Source organism: Gopherus evgoodei, chromosome 1, assembly GCF_007399415.2.
Source record: "Gopherus evgoodei ecotype Sinaloan lineage chromosome 1, rGopEvg1_v1.p, whole genome shotgun sequence".
Lineage (NCBI taxonomy): Eukaryota > Metazoa > Chordata > Testudines > Testudinidae > Gopherus > Gopherus evgoodei.
This window is the reverse complement of record NC_044322.1, coordinates 352,286,268-352,311,086: the sequence shown is the minus strand read 5'-3', so window position 1 is coordinate 352,311,086 and position 24,819 is coordinate 352,286,268. Positions and strand designations below refer to the sequence as shown.

At 47.1% G+C, this 24,819-nt stretch overlaps 1 protein-coding gene across 6 annotated transcripts in view; it reads right to left on the bottom strand.

The window, feature by feature from the left end:
- Window positions 1–24,819, bottom strand: part of FRMD4A (FERM domain containing 4A) — a 410,751-nt gene that overhangs the window by 103,897 nt on the left and 282,035 nt on the right. For all 6 annotated transcript variants that reach the window (XM_030565719.1, XM_030565643.1, XM_030565594.1 and 3 more), the window contains exons 5-7: window positions 14,604–14,688; window positions 5,865–5,921; window positions 599–621 (exon numbers count right to left, since the gene is read on the bottom strand). In XM_030565719.1, the coding sequence (XP_030421579.1) occupies window positions 599–621; window positions 5,865–5,921; window positions 14,604–14,688 (165 nt within the window). The remainder of the gene's footprint in view (window positions 1–598; window positions 622–5,864; window positions 5,922–14,603; window positions 14,689–24,819) is intronic.

The following is a 24,819-nucleotide window of genomic DNA, read 5'->3' as shown; positions in this document are numbered from 1 at the left end:
TAGGTCTGCTAAGTATCAGAGTGAGAGCATCCATAGAGTTTACACAGGGCACTGAACAGCCATCAGATGATAATGACTTTCGGTCACTACTGACCTGGACCTGATCTGTGCTGGTAACTCAGATGCTGTATATTTCATGAACAATCCCTTGAGCCATCTAACCCCAGCCACCGGTGAATTTTTCAGCACTTCTGAAAATCAGGCTCAAACTCGGAGGTCCCCTCATTCAGAGGCCACCTAATACCAGCTAATGAGAGAATTTTAACATCAAGTCCTGCTGGACATGTGATATTACAACAATGATTGTGGGGGAGTCATTTCCTCAGCAATTTCCTTCTGCAGGCTACCCTGTTTCCTGAACTTCACAAACACATCAAGAAATTCACAAACAATGTAGTCACAAACAATACCATTTTCAATATGTGGTCTGGGCCAGGGCTGCATTTTGGACCTAAGTTATTACAGGAAACATGTCTAGGCTAACAACGGTGTGAAGAGTTCCCCATTGCAATATAGTTATAAACTGTCACATCAGTCCCCCAGCAGACGTAATCAATTTCATGGTCAGAACAAATAATGGAACTTCCAACAAACTTACCTTGCAAAATCTCCTTTCCCCTCCTGTAAAAAGATGGAAAAAAACCCAATATTTGTCACTAAAATAGCAACATTTAATTCAGAAAAGATACAATTCTAAATTTGTCACTTACAAATATCAGTCAACAATAGTTTCCTTACTTAACAAATTCCAATGGTATTGTCAGTATCAAGCCTTTAAACTAAGTCGGACTTGCTGTACCGCTTTGGGCTGCGAGCTGGACAGATCTTACAAATCAAATAGGGTTAGGCACAGCAAGCAGGTCAGGCCGACAACTCTCTATGCTGCTAATGGATACCTATGGTAAGTGCTGCAGGAAGTAGTGCTGGCGAATTACTAAGTGTGTTCTTAGTATTAAACCAGTACTCCTGTATGGTTAGGGGGAGTGCATTGCTAGAAGATCTCCAAAGTACAAGTGACTTGTGGTCACCTACCTAAGAAAGTACTAAAGGAAACAATGAACATATATTTTAGATGTTTCATCCATGAAAGCATTGTGATCTATCTATCAACATCAGAGTCAAATCCCACACTGGTGTGTGGCGCTCCACTCCAGGGATGGCATCAGTACCAGAATTTGGTATCTGCTGGAGTCTTGTAGCCATATTTTGATATCTGAAGCATCCCCAAAATTGGTTGTGTCACATTCCCAAAATACACAGTAGTTACCATTGGAAAGTCACTATTTACCAAGAGTTACACACTTTGCTTTAACACAGTAAAATTTATAGTGTAGACAGAGAAGAGCATTTTAAACATTTAGTTTGTATCTGGTCAGTAGTGGAGCCTCCACAACGGGCATGCCTTCACTGCAGACCTAACCTGGGTGTTGCCCATAATTCCTCTCCCATCCACAGTGCTTTAAACCCGGGCTTGTTAGCCTGGCTGGGTGTGCAGACTAGAGCTCAGCTGCTGCTTTCATTTGGGTATCTCCACTTACTTTGCAGTGAGGACACAAGCTGAACCACTTGAGTGCTAACAGTCCCCAATGCCTTCTCACACGTCCCCTTGTGTGCGCAGGATACACACACTCTCTCAAAATTCACTAAGAATGAATCATAGAGTTGCTCAGGCTACTGCAGTACAAAGAAGCATGGGATATGTCCCCAGAAGTCCTGGCGACACACAAGGGTGTTTGCAGAATCAGTGAGAACACAGCCACTTGGGTTTGACTTTGCAGTATGGCTAACCTGAGCTGACTCTGCAGTGCAGGCATTGAATCAAAACAGCTAGCTGAATGATCCACCTTGTTCTCTACTGGAGTGTATCACACACAAAGGTGGTAATAATTGCAACTTGATCACATATAAAAGTATAGTCTGTTTTGCTTAATTTCATTAAGCCACACTTCAAACTACTCCAGCAATGTGGGTAATATCCTGTGTTTGTTTGTGATGGTAAATACTTCAGATCACAGCAGCCGGGGGCTACAGTGGCATCCTGGCCGGGGCTTACATCTATAGCTACTAATCGCTCAAGTGTTTCATTAGGATGCAGGGACAAACAATAGATTCCTATCCCTAGCACTAACTCTCACAATGAGCCTGCTGTCTGAGATGTGTATTCACCCAGCAGGCCAATACGCAAATGCTGTAATGTGTTTTTAATTGTTTCCCTCTCTCTAATTTTTGCTGTATTACTCTAAAATTGATCTTAATGAAGAATGAAATTCCCCAGCCCTAATTGCTTCCCTAACATGAAAAATGCTACAGAAGTTACTATTGATTAACATATGCTGATGAGATGGCCTGGCTGTTCCATATGGATCTTTTAGGATCAGAGTTTCATGGCTGACTGGAAAGAGACTAAAAACTGCACTAAGAAGAGGAGAAAAAGAAGAAACCTGTTAGCCATTATCTCTGATCTTCTCCCATGACAATTACCGCCCATAAAGAATGAAGTGCCCCCAAACTGCTCACCCTCTGCCTTTATGAATCATTCCTGTCAGGTCACTTGTACTGAACTGCAAACATTACTAAACACAGAGCCGTAACTAAGCATTTTTGCATTCAAGGCAGGAATATAAAATTGCGCCCTCCCCCAGGGCCGGCTCGGCGGCGGCAATTTGGCATCAGATCCCTCAGTCCCTCTCGGAAGGAAGGGCCTGCCACCGAATTGCCGCTGAAGAATGAATGAAGGGGTGGCGGTAGAGCCTGTGATTCTGGGGGGTCTAACTCATGATTTTTGACTGCTTGGACTGGTAACGTTGCTTCCAAGATGGTCTTTAGTTCCAGTCCAGTTCCAATCCAGAAAGGGATTTACAGGTTAAGAGAGAAGCGAGGTACTGGATATCAGCAGTGGCCACTAGGGATCAGCATGTGTCCTGAGAATGCTAGGAGTTCAGGTCTACAGGGCAGGATCAGGGGTGGCAGATTTATAGAAATTTTGGTGGTGCCGAGAACCCGCCCCCACCCAAACTTCACCCCCCTACCCTCCCAAGGCTCTGGGAGGGAGTTTGGGTGAGGGAGGAGGTCTGGGGTGAGGCACCAGGCTGGGGCACGGGATTGGGGTGCAGGCTCTGGGAGGGAGTTTGGGGATGGGAGGTGGTACGGAGAGAGGGGGTGCAGGTTCTGGGAGGGAGTTTGAGGATGGGAGGTGGTACGGAGAGAGGGGGTGCAGGTTCTGGGAGGGAGTTTGGGGATGGGAGGTGGTACGGAGAGAGGGGGTGCAGGTTCTGGGAGGGAGTTTGGGGATGGGAGGTGGTACGGAGAGAGGGGGTGCAGGTTCTGGGAGGGAGTTTGGGGATGGGAGGGGTGCAGAGAGATGGGGTGCCGGGGTGAGGGCTCTGGCTGGGGCTGGGAATGGGAGGTTTGGAGTGTGGGAGGGGCTCAGGGCTGGGGCAGAAGGTTGGGGTGTAGGGGGTGAGGGCTCTGACTGGGACTGGGGATGAGGTGTTTGGGGTGCTGGAGGGGCTCAGGGCTTGGACAGAGGGTTGAGGGTATGGTGAGGGGGTGAAAGCTCTGACTGGGGGTTTGAGCTCTGGGGTGGGGCAGGGCTGGGGATGAGTTTGGGGTGCAGGCAGGCTGCTCTGGGACAGGAGCCAGAGAGGAGAACTCCCCTCAGCCCTTTCCCTGCCAGCAGCAGCAAGCTCTGGGGGAGGAGCCCCCCTTTCCTGCCCCCCCTGCAGCACACTCACCCCCACCACTGTCACTGCAGGTGCTCCTAGGGCCCCTCTCAGGTCCAGGAACCTCCCTCACCTCCCCCATGGTGGATGCAGTGGGGTGCTGCGTGCGCCTCCTCCCCTGCTGTTGCCTGACTGTAGCCTCACTGGGGGTGAGAGATAGGGCTGCCTCCTTGCCCAGCATGGGCAGGAGTGGTGACTGCAGGTGGGGGGGCCCCTGTGCTGCTGGAGGGTCCCACTGAAAAATGAAAGGGTCTGAGGGGAAAGGGCAGGCTCAGAGTCAGTCTGCCCTGGCAGATGAGATGGGGAGCATGAGGACCCTGCGGCAGCAGTTGCTGCAGGGAGGCAACATGGAGCTGCTCTCCTCCTGGTCCTGGAAGGGATCCGGGGGGGGAGGCGCCAGGGGGCCACAGGCGGGGCCGGGGGGAGATCACCCTGGTTATAAATATCTCTGTGCCAGCGGCTTTTTTTCCCCCTCTCCATCACTGCCTGCGCCCCTCGGCTTTGTGTGCCTGAGGCAAGTGCCTCACCCTTGTTATGGCACTGACTAAACATTCCTGATAATTGCAAAAACAATGAGGAGTCCCTGTGGCACCTTAGAGACTATGCACCTGATGCAGTGGGTTCTAGCCCACGAAAGCTTATGCCCAAATACATTTGTGAGTCTCTAAGGTGCCACAAGGACTCCTCGTTGTTTTTGCTGATACAGATTGACACAGCCACCACTCTGAAACCTGTCATCTTGATAATTGGTGCATCATCCCCTCCTTCTTCATGAATAAAGAGGTGGTCTCAGTAAAATCATGGGCCCAACTTCAATCTTGGTATAAGCAGGTGTAACTTCACTGAAGCCAGTGGAGTTGCACCCAACAGGTCTGGATTTGGCCTATGGATTTGGCCCACTTCAGTTTACCCTGATCTCTAGGTTTCAGGTTACATTCCAGCATCTTGCACCTTGTCAGTCATCTGATTCTGGGCAGAGTGAGTGCAAAATGCTGGCCATTTACATTTGTGTGGGGGAATGGAGGATTCTGATTTGGTAACATTCTGCATGGGTGTGAATGGTACAGGGCAGATAGGGAATCAGTCCTGTTTGAGCAAACTTGTTGCTCACCTGCTGAAGGATCAGGGCTTATCTTAATTGCAGAGTTAACCTGAGTTAAAACAGAGTGCTCAGAACATGGGGTGTGCCACATATGAACAAGTATACAGTACCACCAGTGTGGACACAGCATCTTGAGTGTTTTTTCGCAGCTTGGCTGATTTCATTAAAACGCTGCTAACTTGAGGGGAGTAATTTGAGCGTAGCTAACTTGAGCTAACTGCCGTGAAGACACACCTGTAGACATATTAAATCTTCATTCTCAATTGAACTGGAAGCCTTGGAGAATTTTGTGCTTCCTGCTGGGCAGTATAAAGCTGCCTCTCAACTGCTTTTCTTATTGTGTGGACAAGGGAATCCTGCCACACCATATAACTTCCTATCCCCTTTCCAGCTTGTTGAAATGCCCAGGAATAGCTGATCCATTTTGAACTGGAGATTGACTTGAGCTACAAGGTCAGATCTGGTTCCAGATCCAAATTTTCCAGCATTTTGGTTTGGGCCAGTTTTTTAATTTGGATAAAATAAGACCTGACAAATCTTTTCTGAAGCCAAATCCTAAGGTGAAAATTTAAGGCTTGATTTTCAGGGGCGCTGATGCTTGCAGCTCCCACTGACTTCAAGTGGAGTTGTGGGTCCTCAACATATCTGAAAATCAGGCACAACTATGGGCCTGATTCTTCTCCCACACCAGTGTCCACCAGGAGCCAGGGGCGGCTCTAGGGATTTTGCTGCCCCAAGCACGGCAGGCAGGCTGCCTCCAGCGGTTTGCCTGCGGAGGGTCTTCCGGTCCCGTGGCTTCAGTGGATCTCCTGCAGGCAGCACGGTAAATCAATGCCCCTCGCTCGGCTGGGACAGCAAGGTTACAATCCAGCATTAAAGGGTTCCAGCTTTTTTCCCCTAGCTCAGCAAAATACACCCTATCTTCTCTGTTTCTGTATGCTTGGTGTAACTCCCTAGAAGGGTCTGGGATTTCTGAACCCCCAACAACAGATTTAAGCATCGCAGATACAGAAGGAATAAGAGACAGCTGCTGCCCTTACCTGCAAGATGTATGCGGCCAATTCAAACACCACCTCGCTGTCAACCTCGATGAGTTCCTAGGAAGAAAAGAGAAAGGGGGTGGGGGGAGGAGAGTTACATAAGAACATAAGAATGGCCGTACTGGGTCAGATCACAGGTCTGTCTAGCCCAGTATCCTGTCTACCGACAGTGGCCAATGCCAGGTGCCCCAGAGGGAGTGGACCTAACAGGCAATGACCAAGTGATCTCTCTCCTGCCATCCATCTCCATCCTCTGACAAACAGAGGCTAGGGACACCATTCCTTACCCATCCTGGCTAATAGCCATTTATGGACTTAACCACCATGAATTTATCCAGTTCTCTTTTAAACGTTGTTATAGTCCTAGCCTTCACAACCTCCTCAGGCAAGGAGTTCCACAAGTTGACTGTGCACTGTGTGAAGAACTTCCTTTTATTTGTTTTAAACCTGCTGCCCATTAATTTCATTTGGTGACCCCTAGTTCTTGTATTATTGGAATAAGTAAATAACTTTTCCTTATCCACTTTCTCCACATCACTCATGATTTTATATACCTCTATCATATTCCCCCTTAGTCTCCTCTTTTTCCAAGCTGAAAAGTCCTAACCTCTTTAATCTCTCCTCATATGGGACCCGTTCCAAACCCCTAATCATTTTAGTTGCCCTTCTCTGAACCTTTTCTAGTGCCAGTGTATCTTTTCTGAGACGAGACCACATCTGTATGCGGTATTCGAGATGTGGGCGTAAATTTCACTAAATTTCAGCTCCTCCAAGACGAACCTCCTTGTTACTGCACAGTGAAACGTGCCTTCTCCTCTGGCTTGGCTACAAAGGGGTCCCATTACTCCTAGAGACCCAATGGACCTGCTCACAGCGATGTAGAGAAAGCAAAATACACAGAACTCTGTCCTGGTAAATGAAGCATGACATCAGAACTCAACTAGGGTGGAATGGAGGAGTTGCAGGGGAGGGGGAGGGGGAGGAGGAAAATTCATTCTTTCCCATGTGCTTTTAGGAGAAGGTAAATATGTAATATTTTTCTATTCCCAAAATACCACCCAGGCTTCATGGGAACGTGGCTTTTCCCCCTTCCCCTCAGCGGGGAAAACTGAAGGCCTGTATCCTCTGGAGCAGTGTGCTATGTTTGCAATAAAACCCAGAGCCCCACAAAAATGACCGGGCCTCAGGTTTCACAACCAGTGCTATGCTGAGCCCATGCTAAAGCTGGATTCCAATCTGAGCTCCCAGAGGAGGGTTTTAGACCCAGTGGGTTGGTTACAACCGTTTGTCTCGCACAACTGCCTGGACTGATTTAAAGTTTTGCACTGAAATCATATTCCTGACATTGCATGGTAGTCAAATGTGATCTGTTCTAAGCACTTCCTTGCAATGCTCATCACTGTAGGATCCAGGCACCATGAAAAGCAGCTAAGGAAAACAATGATTTTGGTTTCAGCCACAAGTTCAACTCCTCCACCCCACAATACATGTATCTGGACTCCCCAAGCAACGGGTCTCAGGAAACAGAGGAAGGAGTTAGCACGTGTTGCAAGAAATATTCAAAATGAAGTGGGCAATTAACACCCTCTGAAATCAAAGGCCAAAGGAGAGTTAGTAGGTTATAGGTTGTAATGAGGCATAAAACCTGTGTCTCTAACAATCTGTTCCACCTCCTATTTAGCTGTGGCACTCTGATTACCTTTCCCAGACCTGAAGAAGAGCTCCATGAAGCTTGAAAGTCTCTCTCTCTAACCAACAGAAGTTGTCCAATAAAAGAAATCGCTTCACCCACCTTGTCTCCCTCAGCTCTCGGGGAAGTCGTATAAACTGTGCTTCTTTCTACTACCACATGATGTAGGCCCTGATCTAGCAATTGCATCTGCATGGGCAGCGCACCACACTCATGCAAAACTCTGCTGCTATCAATAGGGCTCTGCTGGGGCACCTGGGTTGGAGCCTTACTTTGTCCAAATCACCTTATGGTGGATTCGAACTCTGGAGGTTCCTGCAGGGCTCTCGGAACTTAAGTTCATGTTTGAATTGCTTTACTGTCTCTGGAAAGAAAGGTGGATCCGGTACCTGAGATATAAATTTAGCCGATACACTTCATGCAGGTAATGGACCCACCTCATTTCACAAGCTGTAAAACAAAGGTCTCCAATCTGTAGGGAGCACCACCCTACAGGAGCGCTGAGGAATGTTCAGGAGGGGCATGGGCTGGGGCTTGGGCCAGCCCCCCTGGGGGTCAGGGAAGGTGCACCACCCAAGCCAGCCCTGTGCTCAGGGCTCCGCTCCTGGCCCTACACCCGGCATCTTGGCTGCTGGCCCCATGTCTGGGGCTCCACTCCTGGCCCCACTCCAGGGTTTCTGGTTGCCAGCCCCGCACCTGGGGCTCCATGCCCACTCCCAGCTGTGGCCCCAGCCTCAGCCCCCTTACTCCTATCGGCACTCCCCCGCGCGCCCCCCCTGCACCCGGGGCCGCAGCTCCCAGACGGGGAGAAGCAGAGAAAGGTAAGGGAGGGCACGAGGTCAAAAGTTTGGGGACCATTGCCGTAAGAGCTGTGCTGGCTCTGCCCTGGCAAACAGAGGATAAGACCCAGGTACTCTTGTGTAAGCACTGTCGTTCAGCAGTGCCAGCTTTCTAGAAAAGCAGCTGACCTCGCCTCCTCTCTAATGATCCACTGGGGGTTGGTTGCACTGAGGTGGGAGCAAAGAAAGACTCTGTAGTTTGCAGTGAAGAGGTTTCTCTTGCTTCCCCCCGGATTCAGCTGCTGCATCAGTGTTTGATGTACTTGGGGTGATTTCATGAATGATAAATATGCGCCAAGGGAACGCGGTAGGGGAGTTAGTTACATCAGCACAAAGGCAGGGCCCAGTGATGGCATTTGGTCTCAGCCCATGGTAAGGGGTGGTGTGGAGCTGCAGAATCCTAAGAGTGTGTTTGCACCGCATCGGACAGCATGTCTCCTGGCCCGGACAGACAAGCACCTGCTAGTCTGCCCCAGAGAGCGGGTGACTATCTAGGCTGGGAGGCATGTTCCCAGCTGCAGTACAGACATACCCCGAGAGAAGCAGAGGGAGACACACAGCATCAGGAGCCAAAAGGCAGTACATTCTCTCCCACACCCCTTTCAGGGTGCAGCTTACTCTGCAGCCAGCCAGCTCTGCTGGCCAGCGTTGGGGGGGGGCAGCAGAGCACCCATATCTCTCCCTCCCTTTGGGGCACTGCGCAGCCCCAGGGAAAGCAGGAATGGAGCTTTCCTGGCACTCCACTGAGTGAAGAGATTCTGATTCTGCCTGACCCAGCCGTAAGGACCATGCAGATGGGGGACGGCGCTTCGTGCCTGGTCCCTCTCTGCATAGCCACGGCCGGGGCCAGGCATGACCTGGCCCCAAATGAACATGTTGCCTCACTCCAGTTTTCCAGGAGCCATCTGTGGTGATGGGTAGGTGAGCAGTAGAAGCCCTGCTGTGTAAGAAAGGATCTCAGGCCAATGGGAATGATTATTGCCTATTATTATGGACTATTGGTATAGGACAGATATGCCCAGACACACACACTGTAACAAGTCCCCAGAGAGTTCACCTTCTAAGCAGGCACTTACTATCTAAACCCGTACGCTGGCTCTGTAGAGTATAGCTAAGCCCCACAGGCCAGTGGGAGTACAGCCCCGTTCCTCAGCACCTAGAAGGCCCCTGGAATTCCATGCATGGACAGAGTGACAGAGGGGCCCTCCTTAGCACAGTTCAATGGCTGTTTGGTGGCCTCTGCCCAGTTCCCATCCACCACCACACTGCAGTGTGGCCAAGCACTGTCTACACATGGAGACTGAGCTCCCTTCTGGCTCCCTGGCAGATCCCTCCACAGCATTGCCCCGGCCTGGCCTCCGACTGAGAAGAGCCACTCGCTTTTTCCCAGCATCTTTCAAACGCACTAAAATTCAACACATGTTTTAAAACAAACCAAGATCCGAGCGAGGCAGGAAGTCAGACTGGGAAGGCCCTGGGAGGGACTCTCGCAGTCAGAGAGGGCTATTTTTGTATTCGGATGACAGTAGGTTTGAATGTGCAATGTAATGGTTTCAGGAGAGGTCAGACGGAAATAGATCGACCCAGATTTTTAGGCTCCTCCGCCCCACTCCGCTTTCTGTTATTAAGCATCCTCCAGAATAAGAACAGCAGCACAAGCTTTTCCTGGCAATATTCCCAAAGGACAGTCCCTAGGCACCAAAGTGCATTGCGCACAGAGCCTGTGGCGGCTGGAGCAGCCAGTGGGCTGAATAAACATTTTGAACAGTGGCCTCTTTGGAGAGCAGAGCTCTGCAAAGTTACTGCTGGGCTAGGTTCATGGGGCCCTGACCCTCTGCTATCCCTGCAGAGTCCCCACCACAGTATCACAGATGCAGATGATGGTCTGCTGGCCCAGGGCCCCAGTATGACCTTTGCCAGTGGCAGCAGGATGGGGCCATTAGTTAGCAACCCCTCCAGACACTGTATTCTTTGTGTGCAAAGGTACCTGGGGGGTGGGGATGGGGATGAGGGGAACCTGGATCTTCCCACCAGGAACCCTCATCCTCATTCCTGCCTGGGAGCTAGGAAATCCTGAAGACACATGTTAGCATGCGGCAGGTTGTTTCAGTTTTTTAATTAAAAATATAACACAGTAGGAAGCTTTTGAGACAATGCTAGATGGATTCAAATCACAACCAAGGGACCATGTGGCTGTCCAAAAATCCCATGGGCCTTGTCTCTAACGGGCTTTGAGAGCGTTAGTTGTTGGAGTGTTTCAAAAGCAGCCAGGATTTGGAGTCAGGAGCCAGGATTTCCCACACCTAAGTGAAAGCAAGGATACAAACAAAGGGCATTTTGGTTGGCATTCTCCATCCGCCCCCTGGATTCCATCTGCCTTTAGAGAATGGCAGCTGCGCTTTGCTGCGCCAGAGCATCCAGCTTAGATGGAAGGTTGTACTGAGGTCCCACCTAAAGGCCCCAACCAAGATTGGGATCTCATCATGCCAGTTGCTGCAAGCAGCTACAGCTGGAAAAAGCTTACACCCTAACTGACAAGGCAGACAAAGAGGCGGAAGGACTGAGACACAGACATAGTCACACCTGAAGCTGTGGCAGAGGCAGGATTTGAACCCAGATCTCCAGAATCCCAGGCTAGTGCCTTCACCACAAAACAACCCTCTCTCAACCATATTACTCAATCTTGCATCGACATTTGCACAGTTGAGCACGTAAATGTACAGGTATGCCTAGAGTCAGGGAGTTGGCAGCTAAGCATCTGCTCTGCACACACGAAATCTGAGCGACCAATTGTGAGCCTACTGAAGTCAAAGGGACTACTGCTAGTGAGGATGAGGACATGGCACTGTGGGGTATGCTGTTGTGAACTGGAGCCAAAAGCCTGTGTAATGTTTCTTACTGAAGAAGTCCCTTTCCTGCTTGGAGCGCTGAGACAAGCATAACACCCTTGTTCTCAGATCCTAATCCCTCTCAACTTTCTCCAGCTGCTGTTCCCTCTCCGGCAGATGGGAGGTGAGTCACTAGGGATGGTTTCGGCCAGCGAAAGGGGGGTGGAGGTGGACAGGGAACAGTTCCAGACAAGGGCCCAGCATCCCAGCAATTCCCAGACTAGAGACACCTACCAGGCGCCCCCCCTTACAGCCTCTTAGAACAACCAGTGTCCAAGCAGGGCTCTCCAGGTTCAGCTCGCGATGCCAAGGCAGCACAGATGCAAGGGGGGTGAAGGGTATGTGATGGAGCTCCAGGAGCTGTGTGGAGGAACAAGGTCTTTGCAAAGATGGCTGTTCCCCCAAGATCTGCATAGATCCCTGCGAATCTGCAGGTCCAGCCCCATGCTACTCCAAGCACATATGCATCATTTTTTACCCAGCAAAGCTTATGCCCAAATAAATCTGTTAGTCTTTAAGATGCCACCAGACTCCAAGCACATATTACACAAGGACTCTCAGGGTACTCAGATGACTCAGAGCTGCCCCCTTTTCTCTTTTACAAGACAATTTTCTTGGCCACACAGGAGAAAGCAACTGTGTGGCCTATTGCCTCCGAGCAGCGCTTAACACATCTCAACACTTTTGAGTTCTGAACCAGGAAGCCACTTATCTATCTCACACTCAATTCTGCGCAAGGGCTAGTTTTGTTTTCAGTAACTAGTGACAACAGGCTGGTGTTTTTTCAATAGTCCTTAAGGCCAGATTATTTTTGGCACAGAAACATTTCACTGTGTACTGGTTTCATTCCTCTCCTCCTTCCCCCCAAATGCGTAGAGGAAGCCGTTCTGGATCCTGACATTTACTTTAGTTACAAGGGCACCCTCTTCTGGTGGATTCTTCTCACTACCACTGCTGGGGTAACCTGCAACATTTACTCATTTCTATTCTTTATGCACAAGCAGAACTTTTTTTTTTAAACACTCCCTGGGTTATACTTTCAGTTTCAAGCTCACCTCTGCCTCTGGCACAATTTGATTCAATTTATTTTCAGGTGATTTTTTTTTTATTTTACCTCTAACAGATTCTGTGGAAGGCACTCTGTGAAGTAGGCTAGGCCATAAAAATGTAGGTATGGTGAGAAAAAGAAAGGCAGGAGGCCTGGAGGGGACGGAAGACTGAAGTGAGAGGTTGGGGACTGAGATGGAAATTAAATGTCACAGTGGAAATATTTTACAATTTTTCTTTTTCAGTCCAAGATGTTTTTGTTTGGATGTGAACACTCCCACACTGTCTGCGAAACTGAAACAGCAGCATCTTCAAAGCACTTTACAAACAGAATTATTTAGCATCACAGCACTCTTGTGAGAGGCACTCGGATGGATATAAAAGGAAAGGATATGTTGCAAGAACTAGCACTATCTAGATTAGATATGTCTGATCAAGTATTACCCCTATTTTACAGCTGCCGAGAAGAAGGCAGAGGGGCAAGGTGACTTGTCCATGGCTACAGAGATAGTCATTGTCAGAGCGGTGATTACAACTCAAGAGGAATTCTTGGCATCCAATCATCGGTTCAAGCCCTCATCTGTCTCCTATGGCCTGTGCTCAGGGAATTTGAGTGGATCTAGTCTGCCGCACACTTCCTATGCGACCCTGGGCAAATTACTTGATCTCTCTGTGCTTCAGTTCCCCACTTGTAAATTGAAGATAACAATCTACCTCTGAGATAATTAATATCTATAAAACACCTTGACAACCTCACATGAAAGCTCCTGTAGAAATGGGGCGGTTACTATTTGTTCCAGCACCAGGGCTCTTGGAGAGCTAAAAGCATCAGTCTCCAAAGCTTGAACTAAAGATCCAGGCTCTTCAAGCCACGAGCTGTAACACACTCATCTCTGTGGATCGGGCCCAGAGGGGGATGTGTAGCACGAACTGCCTGGTGGGTGGCACAAGTGTGACTTACACAGAGCCTGATGGTGTGCGCTAGGTTCAGTATTGAGGGTGTCTTCTGCATGGGGCAGGCTAGTAACCCACCCCTGCCACAGGAGCCCACAGAGAACTGCAAAGGCTAGACCAGGGGTAGGTAACCTATGGCAAGGGTGTCGAAGGCAGCAAACGAGCTGATTTTCAGTGGCACTCACGCTGCCCGGGTCCTGCCACCGGTCCGGGGGGCTCTGCATTTTAATTTAATTTTAAATGAAGTTTCTTAAACATTTTAAAACCTTATTTACTTTACATACAACAATAGTTTAGTTATATATTATAGACTTATAGAAAGAGACTTTCTAAAAATGTTAAAATGTATTACTGGCACGCGAAACCTTAAATCAGAGTGAATAAATGAAGACTCAGCACACCACTTCTGAAAGGCTGCCGACCCCTGGGCTAGACATTGCAGGAAGGGAGATGGGGGACCAGGCCAGGAGTGCACCATCATACCACTGGCCTACATGCACCATCATACCACTGGCCATATGGAGCTCTCAACAGAAACATGAGCTCTGTGTATGATGTACCTGCACAGCTGTGTACATGATATATCTGCACCACTCAGTTTGTGCCAGGGTTATTTTTTAAGGGCTCTTTTGTTCCCTAGGGACATGGTGCTTGATTCACCTTTCACACTGGTGTAACTCCATTCAAGTTACTTATTATTTTCCACCCTGTAAGGGAGAGGACACTCAAGCCTTCAGTTTATGACAGATACTGTAGCAACCTGTATCGAACATGGAGTGAGGAGCATAGGTTGCAAGAGGGAAGAGTTTGGAAGAGGCACCAGGAATGGAAGTCAGTCTGTGTGCAAAGGGCTGGAATGCTAGCGGCAATTGTAGCACCTCTGTAATAGTTCTCTGAATAAAGTGCCAGTTTAGTTTTACAAGCATGGATTCCTCTTTTGTTATTACCCAGCATGCAGTACACAAAACAGATAAAACAAATGGCAGATCATAGATGAAAGATCACAATATGAGGGTGCTCTGGAAAGGCCTGGCATATGGCATAAGCATAGTGAGACAATCCACAGAAGGCAGAGTAAATAGACCAGGAGACTGTTGGAAGGCTAGTAATGCAAGGTCACCCCCATCCAGCCTCTCTTATTCACATGAATTCTCTTATTTCTTTAGAAGCGCTGTGGGCATTTATTTCATTACAACCGGAATCACCGGTAGTGGAAGCAGATTATCTATACTTATGGGCAAATGGAAAACCCTATGTCCAGATGAGTACCCCAGCTTTTCTGAATCCCTCAGTCCCGTCCTTAATTCAAAGGAGTCCTTACCTTGTAAATACAGGACTTTGCATTCAAGAAAAACAACTCGATGGTGGCATTATCCTTTAAATAAGATATGCTCTCAATGTAGAACCTGAAAAGGAAAGGGACAGAGAGATGAGCCACACAGGAAACATACCATTAGACTTTGATTACATGAAAAATGTGATCAATAAAGACATGAGGACTAAGGAAGTTCCTTTGTTTATAGTGAGGATTCTATGGTTTGGTGAGAGATTTGTGCGTCTTTTAAGACCTGATTATTCAGCATAACTGTATGTATAAATCCTGACCGTGTTGAAAGGAAAACGATTGCCAAGTGCATTATTTTATTTCTGTGTTGGATTTATAGCTATCTATATTTATACCTATCTAAACTTTCTCTGCAGTCTTGGCTGGTTCATCTTTTTCACTCCCTGCCCTAAGACACTGGGAAGCATTGCTGGGCGCTGTTAAGAAATGGCTGCATTCTAACCCAGAAGTGGTTGCAGTTCAGTAATGGGTGAAATGATTCCTGAATATACAGAAGAAACTTGTTTGGCCAAATCCTTACCGCTACCCCCCCCCCCCAAATAAATTTGTTAGTCTCTAAGATGCCACAAGTACTCCTGTTCTTTTTGCGGATACAGACTAACACGGCCGCTACTCTGAAACCCCCCAAAAATACACACAAACAGATTTTATTTGTAGATACCTGCAAATCCACAGGTATTTGCTTTATATCCATGGACCATGTTTGCAGATCGCAGATTGGATGCAGATACAAATTTTGTATCCGTGCAGGGCTCTATTTATTTGCCATAAATGGAATTCTCCTCTCTATTGTTTTGGGGCCTGAATTCTGTACTACTGAAGTCCACAGGAGCTTTTCCATTGGTTTCAATGGGCACAGGATCTAGCCCTTAATAAGTTGTGTGATGCATTAAAACCCAAAGCTTTTTTGGATAATTATACTTGTACCATATGTGCTTCTAACATTACTATAAGGAGAGAAAAAAATATATACTCTGGATTCAAATACTGATTAAAGCACATTCTGCATGTATTCCTTATTGTCACTGAAAGGGAAAAAAATCGAATCATACTTCTGTCCATTCTGGTTCATGCTGATTTTTAAGCTGCAGTTCAATGGCAGAAACAGCGCCCATCTAAACTATACTACAAACTGCACCAGAGGCAATTACAAGTGGGAAAGTGCCAGAGAAGTGCTGTCTGTATAATCAGGATCTAGCAGAAAAAGAAAGACCCTTTAAAAATGCAGGTTTAAATTCAGTGCTGATTTAAGCTGGTCCAACTTCAGTGAAGTCTTAAACCCCGAACCTCCCAGCTGATCTATGCCTCCGAGGAGCCCCACTGAAGTCCAAGAGGCTACACACAAGGATCTGCCCATGGTAAATAGTTAGCAGGATTGGGGGCCTTAATTTGTAAGCTCTTTGCATGTGGTTATACAGTGCCACTCTAAACCAAAGTGGGGCTCTGACCTTGACTAGGGTGATGGGTACCACTGCAATATGCACATTCGGAAACAGCAGTCCACAATCCTGAGTCTCCTCCGAAGACCCTTCAAAACTGCTTCTCTCTTGCCATATTATACAAACTGTTTTACACATTCAGCTATGTCCTGAAAAGGAACTGAGTAAAACAGGCACCTTCTCATTATGTCTGCTCTCTGCATGCATCTGAAGTCCCAGCTGCTGAAATCACTGACTGACTGACCTAAATTCTACCCCACGCATCATGGCTAAATGCTGACTGTGTGATCTTTCTTACTGGTGCTGAGGTAAGAAGAGGGAAGGACTTGATTTTCAGATCCTCAGTGGAGTTTGTAGCACTGCCAGAGATCCTTGTTAGCGTGTTAGCTCAAAAAACAAGAACCTCCCGCTCAACGCTAGGGGTCAGTGTTGCATTTCTTGAAGCTGCAAGGATGTGGGCACATACAAACCCCTTTGCTGTGTAAAAGGGAGTCCCTGTATAACTGAGAGCCCGTACAGGATACTTTAGATGCACAAAGAAAACCCAGTTCTCAAGTGACCTGCCTGGTATAATGTATTCTGGGAAGGCGCCGGAGCAGACGTACCCCTCGATAATACAATACATGTGCACAGGGAAACTGCTGTTTTTATTTAAAGGAAAATAGATCTGTGCAGAGAACTCATGTGCTCAGAACACCAGAACTGCATCTCATTCCTTTGAATTCACAGCCAGCACTGGAACAAGTAGGGAGGTAGGGGAAGGCAATTTTTTTTTATGTGCACACTGGTTATGAACCCTTCTTCTACCATCCATATTTCCAAATACACGGAAGGAGAATACACTTCACAATGACCGAATCGTTCTGATGAAGCAGGGAGGAAGACTGGCCCTGTGGTTAAAGCACTGAACTAAAACTCTGGTGATCTGGATTCAATTCCTGACTCTGCCATAGGCTTTCTGTACGACCCTGAGCAACTCTTTCTCTCTGTGCTATTTGTCCCAGTCTGCAGAATAGGGATTATATTACTTCTTTCCCCCGCCCCTTGTCTATTTAGATTGTAATCTCTTCTGAGCAGGGACTTTTACTGTATCTTCACATATTAATCCATTTTAAATCAGAATGGACCATGCAGATCATCTAGTTGGACTTCCTGCATCACACAGGCCAAGAATATTACCCAGTATGACCCCAGTATCAAGCCCATAACTTCTAGCTGACCTTGAGCATAGCTTTTAGAAAGGCATCTCTTTTTGGATAGTGCCTAGCACAATCTGGCCCCCATCTCAGTTGGGGATCTACATGCTACTGTAATACAATCAATAAATAAAACTACATTAGACAGCTAATTCCAGTGTTTCCACTGGCCAGTAAGTGTTTCAAGGGACAGTGCAGTTCCCCACTCTTAGAGCAGGTGGCATGAAATCTCCAAAGGGCTTTTGGGGAGGGGTTTGACTTCACAATCTACATGAAAAAGATCACGTGAATTACAATCCTGTTTCTCCCTGTCCCCATTCCCTTGTCACATACTTCACCAAATACATTTTCTAAGCATAAATTAAATGGACCAGTGAATATTGCACTGTGAAATGAACACAAAGTGCTTGCCTTGACTGCTACCTTTCAATGACAGGAAGATTATAGTGAGTGATGTAATAGATATTGGAGGATTTCTGAATCCACCACATCTGAACCGTTTAAAATTTCAGCAGCACTAAAATCTATTAGTTGAGAGTGCACCTCTGCCTCGGATCAGACCATGCTCATGTTAAACATGAGCAACTCACACTTAAACAGCAAAGCCTCAGACATGCCACGCAGTGATCAATGGCAATTCGTATCTCAACCAGACAAAACACATTTCTGCTCCAGTGTTTATTACAAGCAACTATAGAAATCTTAAATCTTCAGCAGATGGAAATTGGCATAGCTGCACGGACTTCACTGGAATTATGCAGAGTTATAAGAGCTGAGGATGGGAGGAAGAGAAGACACTCAAAGGCATGAATGGCAATTAGGCATCTAACTCCCACTAACAAGAGGAGTTAGGTGCCTTTGCAAATCTGCCCCCTTTTCCATTATCTCATCATTAAAGTGCCCGATTTTGCAAGGGGCTGAGTGCCTCCTGAGAGATCCCCACCTCCCCAGACTCCATTGCCTCTGATTATTTAGCTGATCCTTAGTTCAACCTTGTATAAAAACCCAACCCTGAGTGTGTGAGTTTCGTACGGGTGCATGGTGCTTGCTTGACAGCCCCAGTGGCTAGAGCTCTATGTCCATGAAGCAAGTACAGCACAGGCAGCAAGCTTCCCATCCAACAAGCCTCAACACCTGCAGGGGAAACCTCTAGGATCGAGAGGGCAATTCTGCCCCCATGGCCCACCTAATTCAGGGTCTTTTTGCTAAAATAGACACTTGACATCACAGGATCCATGTTGGGTTCGACAACCAATCACCAAAAGATTCTATCAGCTCAAACTAGTAGCTGTCTAGTCACCTACTGTTCATCTGAATGCATTATTCCTAGTGTTTGAGAAAGGTGTCTATAACACGATCTGTATCTCTTCACTAGCAGTTTAGGAAGAAATGCCGGTCGGTAATAATGCGTTGCCATGGTATGTGTCCAGGATCTAAATTCAAATATGGAGGAACTTAACGGCATGAGCACACACATTATTTAATATGTGTGTGACTCAGTTTGCCCAAAGGTAGCGTGTGTTTAAGAATAACACTTCCCTACTTCTCCGGGTTGTTGTGAAGCTTACTCATACTTATGCACAGAGGTGGTCAAAAAAGGTTTATGGGATGAAACTTGGCTTTCTGGACAAAAATGGTACAGATTTTTCCTTTTGTAGACAACGTTTTTCATTTGCAAGAAAATCTGAAAAGATTTTTTGGGAAAATGATTGAATAGTTTTCAAACACTTTCAAAAGTGCTCTGTCCGCTTCGGTGGGGAAAAATAACCCACTTACTTTTTCATTTCTTTCCTCCCTTTTTATATTCTTCATTAGGGAGTGAGGGGGAGAGAAATACAGTTGGAGAGAGAGTGCATTCTATTTTCCACTGAAGCAAACAAAAAATTAAGAAAACTGAAAAAAAAATCCTGTGAAAAGTTCCAAACAAAAGAACATTTTTTTCCCGTTTCTTTCTAACTTATATACTTCCCTTCTTTCCATCAGCCCTATTGTGCAGTACATTCAGCTCCTAGGATGGAAGGCACTGGACAAGGGCAAAACACACCCTGCTGGCCTAAAAAAATCTATGAACATTTCTATTCTCAGTGGGATGCAGTGCAAAGCTCTCAAAGAAGCAGAGATGCTCAGGTTTATCAACAAAGTAATGGATAAAATTGGATACAGTGTCCACTTCCTTGAATGGGGAGAGCTACCCATTTGCAGAGCTTTGGATCTGGCCTGTAGTTTCCCTGCCTTGTCATTTAAAAACTCAGTGGATAATATATAGAGAATGGGACGATTTGCTCTCTGCAAAAATAAATTATATGTATGTGCACATCAGATGGAGATGCTGTTACACCTAGCATCTTGTGGTAAATGATTATCTTGGGCTGCTGGGCTGCTTTTATGTTCAAACCCCATGTGTTAATGTTCATGGATGCACACTTTAAGCGTTGACATTTAAAGTATGCGGTGTTCCTTGGGAGGGAAAAATGACCCTGCTGCAGATCTGCTAAGTAATCAGACAGAAACAAATATGAAAATCTAAAGCAGCGAGAGCCCTCTCCATCTCCCCTCTCCGGCAGAACCCTCACAACAATTTTAACACTGAACGCCTCCCTCCTTTGAAGGCTGGGAAAGTGGAGTTCCACCCCCTCACACGGTGCTGTTCTCATTCCATCCCAGATACCAGGGATCAAAGCTAATGATGGGCAATTTGGTACGGGGGAGATGGGGCTTGGGAAGAGGAGCCTTGTTTGCTTTCATTTCCTCACATGGTGGCTGCAACATTCAGTTCTACTCTGAAGGTGAATGCAATCCTATTAAGAGAAATTTGAGCCTAGAAAGCTGGGGCTATTATTTGACCAGAGCTAACGTGTTTTCCCCCCTCCCTATCCTCTTCCTGTATCACGTGCTACCAAGCTACTGCACATTTTCCATATTTACACCATTTTTGGAGCACTGACAAAAATTCATCTAGAGGCTGGGGCAGACTGTGCTGGGAAGTGGGAGCCTTGGGTCTCAGTTTTGTTATTGATGTGCGGGGTGGCTTGGGAATCTCTCTTAATCTCTCTGTGCCACAGTTTAACCATCTGTAAAATGGGAAGATTAATAGGGAACTGACTGGCAGGGGCCTACTTCACTGGGGCAGCATGAGATCTGATTACTTACGGCCAGACACCCTTTGGAACTGCATGTTGAGGGGGATCTACATAGTCCTGATCCAAAAGCCACTGAAGCCAATGGAACACCCCCCATTGGCTTCAGTGAGCCATATCTACATCTTCCCCTCACCCTGTGGAAGTGTGTGTGTGGGAAGGGTGGGGTGGTCAGCCACCTCAGGGACAGCACTCGCCCCATAGCTTTCCACAGGCCAGGGGAAGGGGTTCTTTGGACCCAGAAACCACAATGGGAGGGGATGGTCTGGGAGGAAGGAACAAGTGGGCCAAGTACCTGTACGGAGGCACGTGCATGGTTCCTTCCAGCACCCACTGGTGAGAGGAGTGGGTTAGATATAGCCTCAGGCTGCATATTTCCCAATGGAGCCTCCTCCCAGTTGCGGGAACCCCCCTTAAAGGAGCAGGGCTGCGCTGATAGAGATGATGAGAGGTTCTGGATAAATGTACCATTGTAAAAGCTACAGTTCCATGGCCAGCGAGAAGGGAGGAATTAGGAGGTGTTTCAGGCAGGTGCTCATTCCACTACAATAGTTAGGTGTGACATCAAGCAGCCTGTGCCTAGGCGCTGACTCTAGTGAGTCCCCCAGCTGTGCTGAGCGTAGACCTGCCAGAATCACCTGATGAAAAATGACTAAGCAGCACAAAGTAGCGAGGTGTGTTCTGGCCAGAGGAGATTGTCCCTGAAAGGCATCCTGGAGCCCTGACTCTGCCCCTGACTCTGGTGCTGGGGAGTCCCAACGTGTCTGTGCCTGTGGGTGGAGGGAGCAATTGGCTGAGCAGGTACTGAGGACTAGAAGGCAGGGCTAGGGCAAATGATCACCATCCCCATCTTCTCTCCAGTGGCCAATTTACAACAAAATCTAAGTGGAAAAGGAGGGTCTGAATGGGAATTTTCCATGCTGTGTCTTAAACTCCATGGCTCATTGTTTGACTTCCAAGTCAGGTCGTGTTAGTTCTTCCACCAACAGTGACTTCCCAACCACAGAGGTACCTGAGAGGGTGCCCTGCATTTCATAACACCACTGTTTTGCACCTCTGGAGCACTTTTCATCTGAAGATCTCAAAGCATTTTAGAAGTTTAATCACTTAAACTTCAGAACATCCCTTTGATATAATTCATGTATTCATTTGACAGATTGGCACACTGACCAGAGATCTCTCAGGTGAAATCCTGGTCCCACTGAAGCCAGCATCAGCTTTGCCATTTATCTCAATGCGGTCAGGATTTCACCCTTTGAAGCTGGTCTGGTTTAGAGCTCAGAATGTCTGGTTTCTATTCCTGATCATGGGATCAGTGTTTCCAGTGCCTTTCACCTCGTGTAACATGCCTTGAATGAAATACTCTCAAATAAGATCTATCCACTTGCTTTTATGGGTGGTACCATTGCATACCCACTTTGTACAGATATAACTGCACACGGGGTAGGGCAGTGGAGGTGGTAACTGTGTGAGTCTCTGTATAAATGCGTTAGCTTAAGTATTAATTTAGATAAAATAGGTACAAATCTCATACTGACAGCTTGCCCATCTATTGTTTTTGTTTAGTGCCTCTCACTACATTAACTAAAAGCTTCATAAACGCCACACAATCTTGCCAACACTTGAAACTTCAAAAGGTGGCTTATAGGATTGGGGTTTTACATTACTTTTTTTTTTGCTGAAAGACTCATTGTAAAGGAAAAAGTGAAAACTACTTATCCCTTTTTCTAAACACAGCTCACTTATACAAATGTATTCCCAGTTTAGCAAAAGAGCAGAAATTACATTATGGGACTCTAGAGTGAAACTGCTTTTAAGATATGTGTTTAATGGATGGCTATGCCCAGAACACAGAAATGTGTGTTAAGCAGCAGAGTCTCCGTTAGTTCCTTTGCTCAACCAAAGGTCAGTCCTCACACAAGTAAATCTTCTGGACGGAAGTTTCTCAAGCCTTAAAACAGACTCAGAGGAGTGGAGCTTTCCCACAGGCCATTTATTACACCTTCCCCATGGAGACTAAAACGTGGGGCCATCCTGGGAAGGCAGTGATAAATTGCAGGGTCTTTTTGCTTTCAGCAAGATGCAAACAAAGTCTGAGTTACTGTATTTATACACTGTGGTTAGACAAGCTGTGTATTCACTCGTGTGAGCGCCAGACAGGCCTGGTGCACACTATACAAAGAACCCTGGTTACTTGCAGCTGTGGAAAATCTGGATTATGGCACAGTTTAGCCAGCCTTGTGGAAGAGGCAGGTCCAATCATGGGGAACCTGGGTTGGCAGCTAGGTTGGACCTGGTCATGAATACAGGATTAACAAAGTTTTATTGTTAGTGTTATTTATATTATAGCATCATAGCTGTGCATGGTAGTGTACAGACATAACGAGACATGGGGGTAAAGTCTATTCCTCCCCGCCATGCCCCACCGACCTGAGCAGAAACTGGCTACAGGTCTGGTGCTGTGGATTCCCCATAGGCACAGAGCTGATTAAACTGGCTCCAACACCTTCCCGCCCACAGCTCCAGGTGCAGATAGGATGTTGGGGTATGTTGGGGCAGAGAGAGGGTCACCCCACAGCTCCCAACACAGGGAGGGGGAATGCCTCCTGTGCCTAGTCTGCTGGCTAGTTCCTTAGGGACCTTGCCAGCTGGTGTCAAACATTCCCTTTGTCCTGTCTATTTAGACTAAGCAATCTGGGGCAGGGACTGGCTCTTCCTTTGTGTATGGCCAGAGCCTAGCACAAAGGGGCCTCTGGGTTCTACTGCAATAGGTACAACGGCAGGTGAAGCGTATCTGTGCTTTTCCATTAAAATACAATGGGAAAGCACTGCTCCCTGGATTGTGAAACTGACTTATTTTGATTGCCCCATTTTAACCAATATCTCATATTAGCCCTTTGGTCCCAATCTCTGTGAATGCTGCTTCTTTCTGACCTCTGTGGACATAAGAGAGAGAGACAGGCCCTGAGGGGAGAAGGAACATCTGGCAATGCAATGGAATGAGGCATTGCACTATAAACCGTCCACGCTCACCTAAACATCAGTTTCCTACCTCCCTTTCTCCAGCTTTACAGCCTGGTCCAGAAATGTATTTGGTGGCTATCATCGCTAATCCCCCTCCCCTCACCCAAAAAAGGGAAAATCTCTGAATGTTACATTCAATTCTTTCCCGTGGCAAACACCTTAGATGGACAAATGGAACCCGTTACATGTGAGATGAATAAATTGCTCTGGTTAATTTAGTGTGGTTATATTCACTTCTCTATATTCACAACACAGCAGGCTGCTGTCAGCACCACCCCCAATCTAATTTCTCAAAGACAAGAGAAAGCCAGCAGACGTGAATGACACACATAACAATGATGCGTTGTGATCGCTGCGTAAGTGACTCAAGCAAGGTTGAGGACTCAGACCCCAAGGGAACAATGTCCCATATTTATCCTCTAGCCGGCACTGGGAGCGATGGGGCATTTCGGCAACAAGAGGAAAGGTCTATCTAGCCCTACGGACATTGCATTCATTAGCAGTTCATTCTCACCCTTCTGCAGTGACAGCCATGCCCCGATGGTGTTGATTTTTTTGATATCAGCCCTTTTCTAAGGGTGGAATATTGTTTTTAACACTGGACTTGGCAAAGATTGAAAAACTAAAGCAGCCTAAGGCCTTGTCAGCTCTGGATATTTACCCTGATGCCAGACATTCACGGCCAGACAGCCATGCAAGCCCTCACTGTTGACTGGCAAAGCCACTATCAGTACTGGTGAAGCTAACCTGTGCTTGAAACCAGCATATGCGGCATCTTATAGTGGTCTGTCCTGTGTACACTAGGGGTCACCCTGGGGCAGCTACACTGAGCCACCAATGGCTGGACTCAGGGCAAATCTCCAGTGTGGACAGAGTACAAGGGAAAGCTAAATTACAGATAGCAACACATCTGAACCTTGTGCTATGGATTTCATTGAGGCATTTTACCGTACACTCAAAGCCATTTTGTTCTACAGTAGCCCTAGTTACCCAGGAGTGCAACCCTCCCTTGCTATGTCTAGGGTTTCTTACCTTCCTTCCCATGCTGAGTTAACCCAGCTGGTAACAATCAACCTCCATTGCAGGCTTCATCTGAAATGGACATTCCTTTGGGGGACCACAGCTTTGCCATAGATATGAGCTATTGGCTTCGATGGGGCTGGAGTGTTACTGATTCCTTTGCAGCACCCCAGGTCCTCCCGCAGCAGCAGCACATGCCACAGGATGAAGATTCTGATTTAGCATAGCTACTTCTGCAGAGAATGATTAATGGCTCCAGCGTAACGAGCAGAGGTACCCCTGGGATGGGTATCCTCACCAAAGGGACATTGCACTGGAGAAAGGAATGAGTTCTACTGACTGTTTCTTCATGTCAATTAATAAAACTGAAATGAAT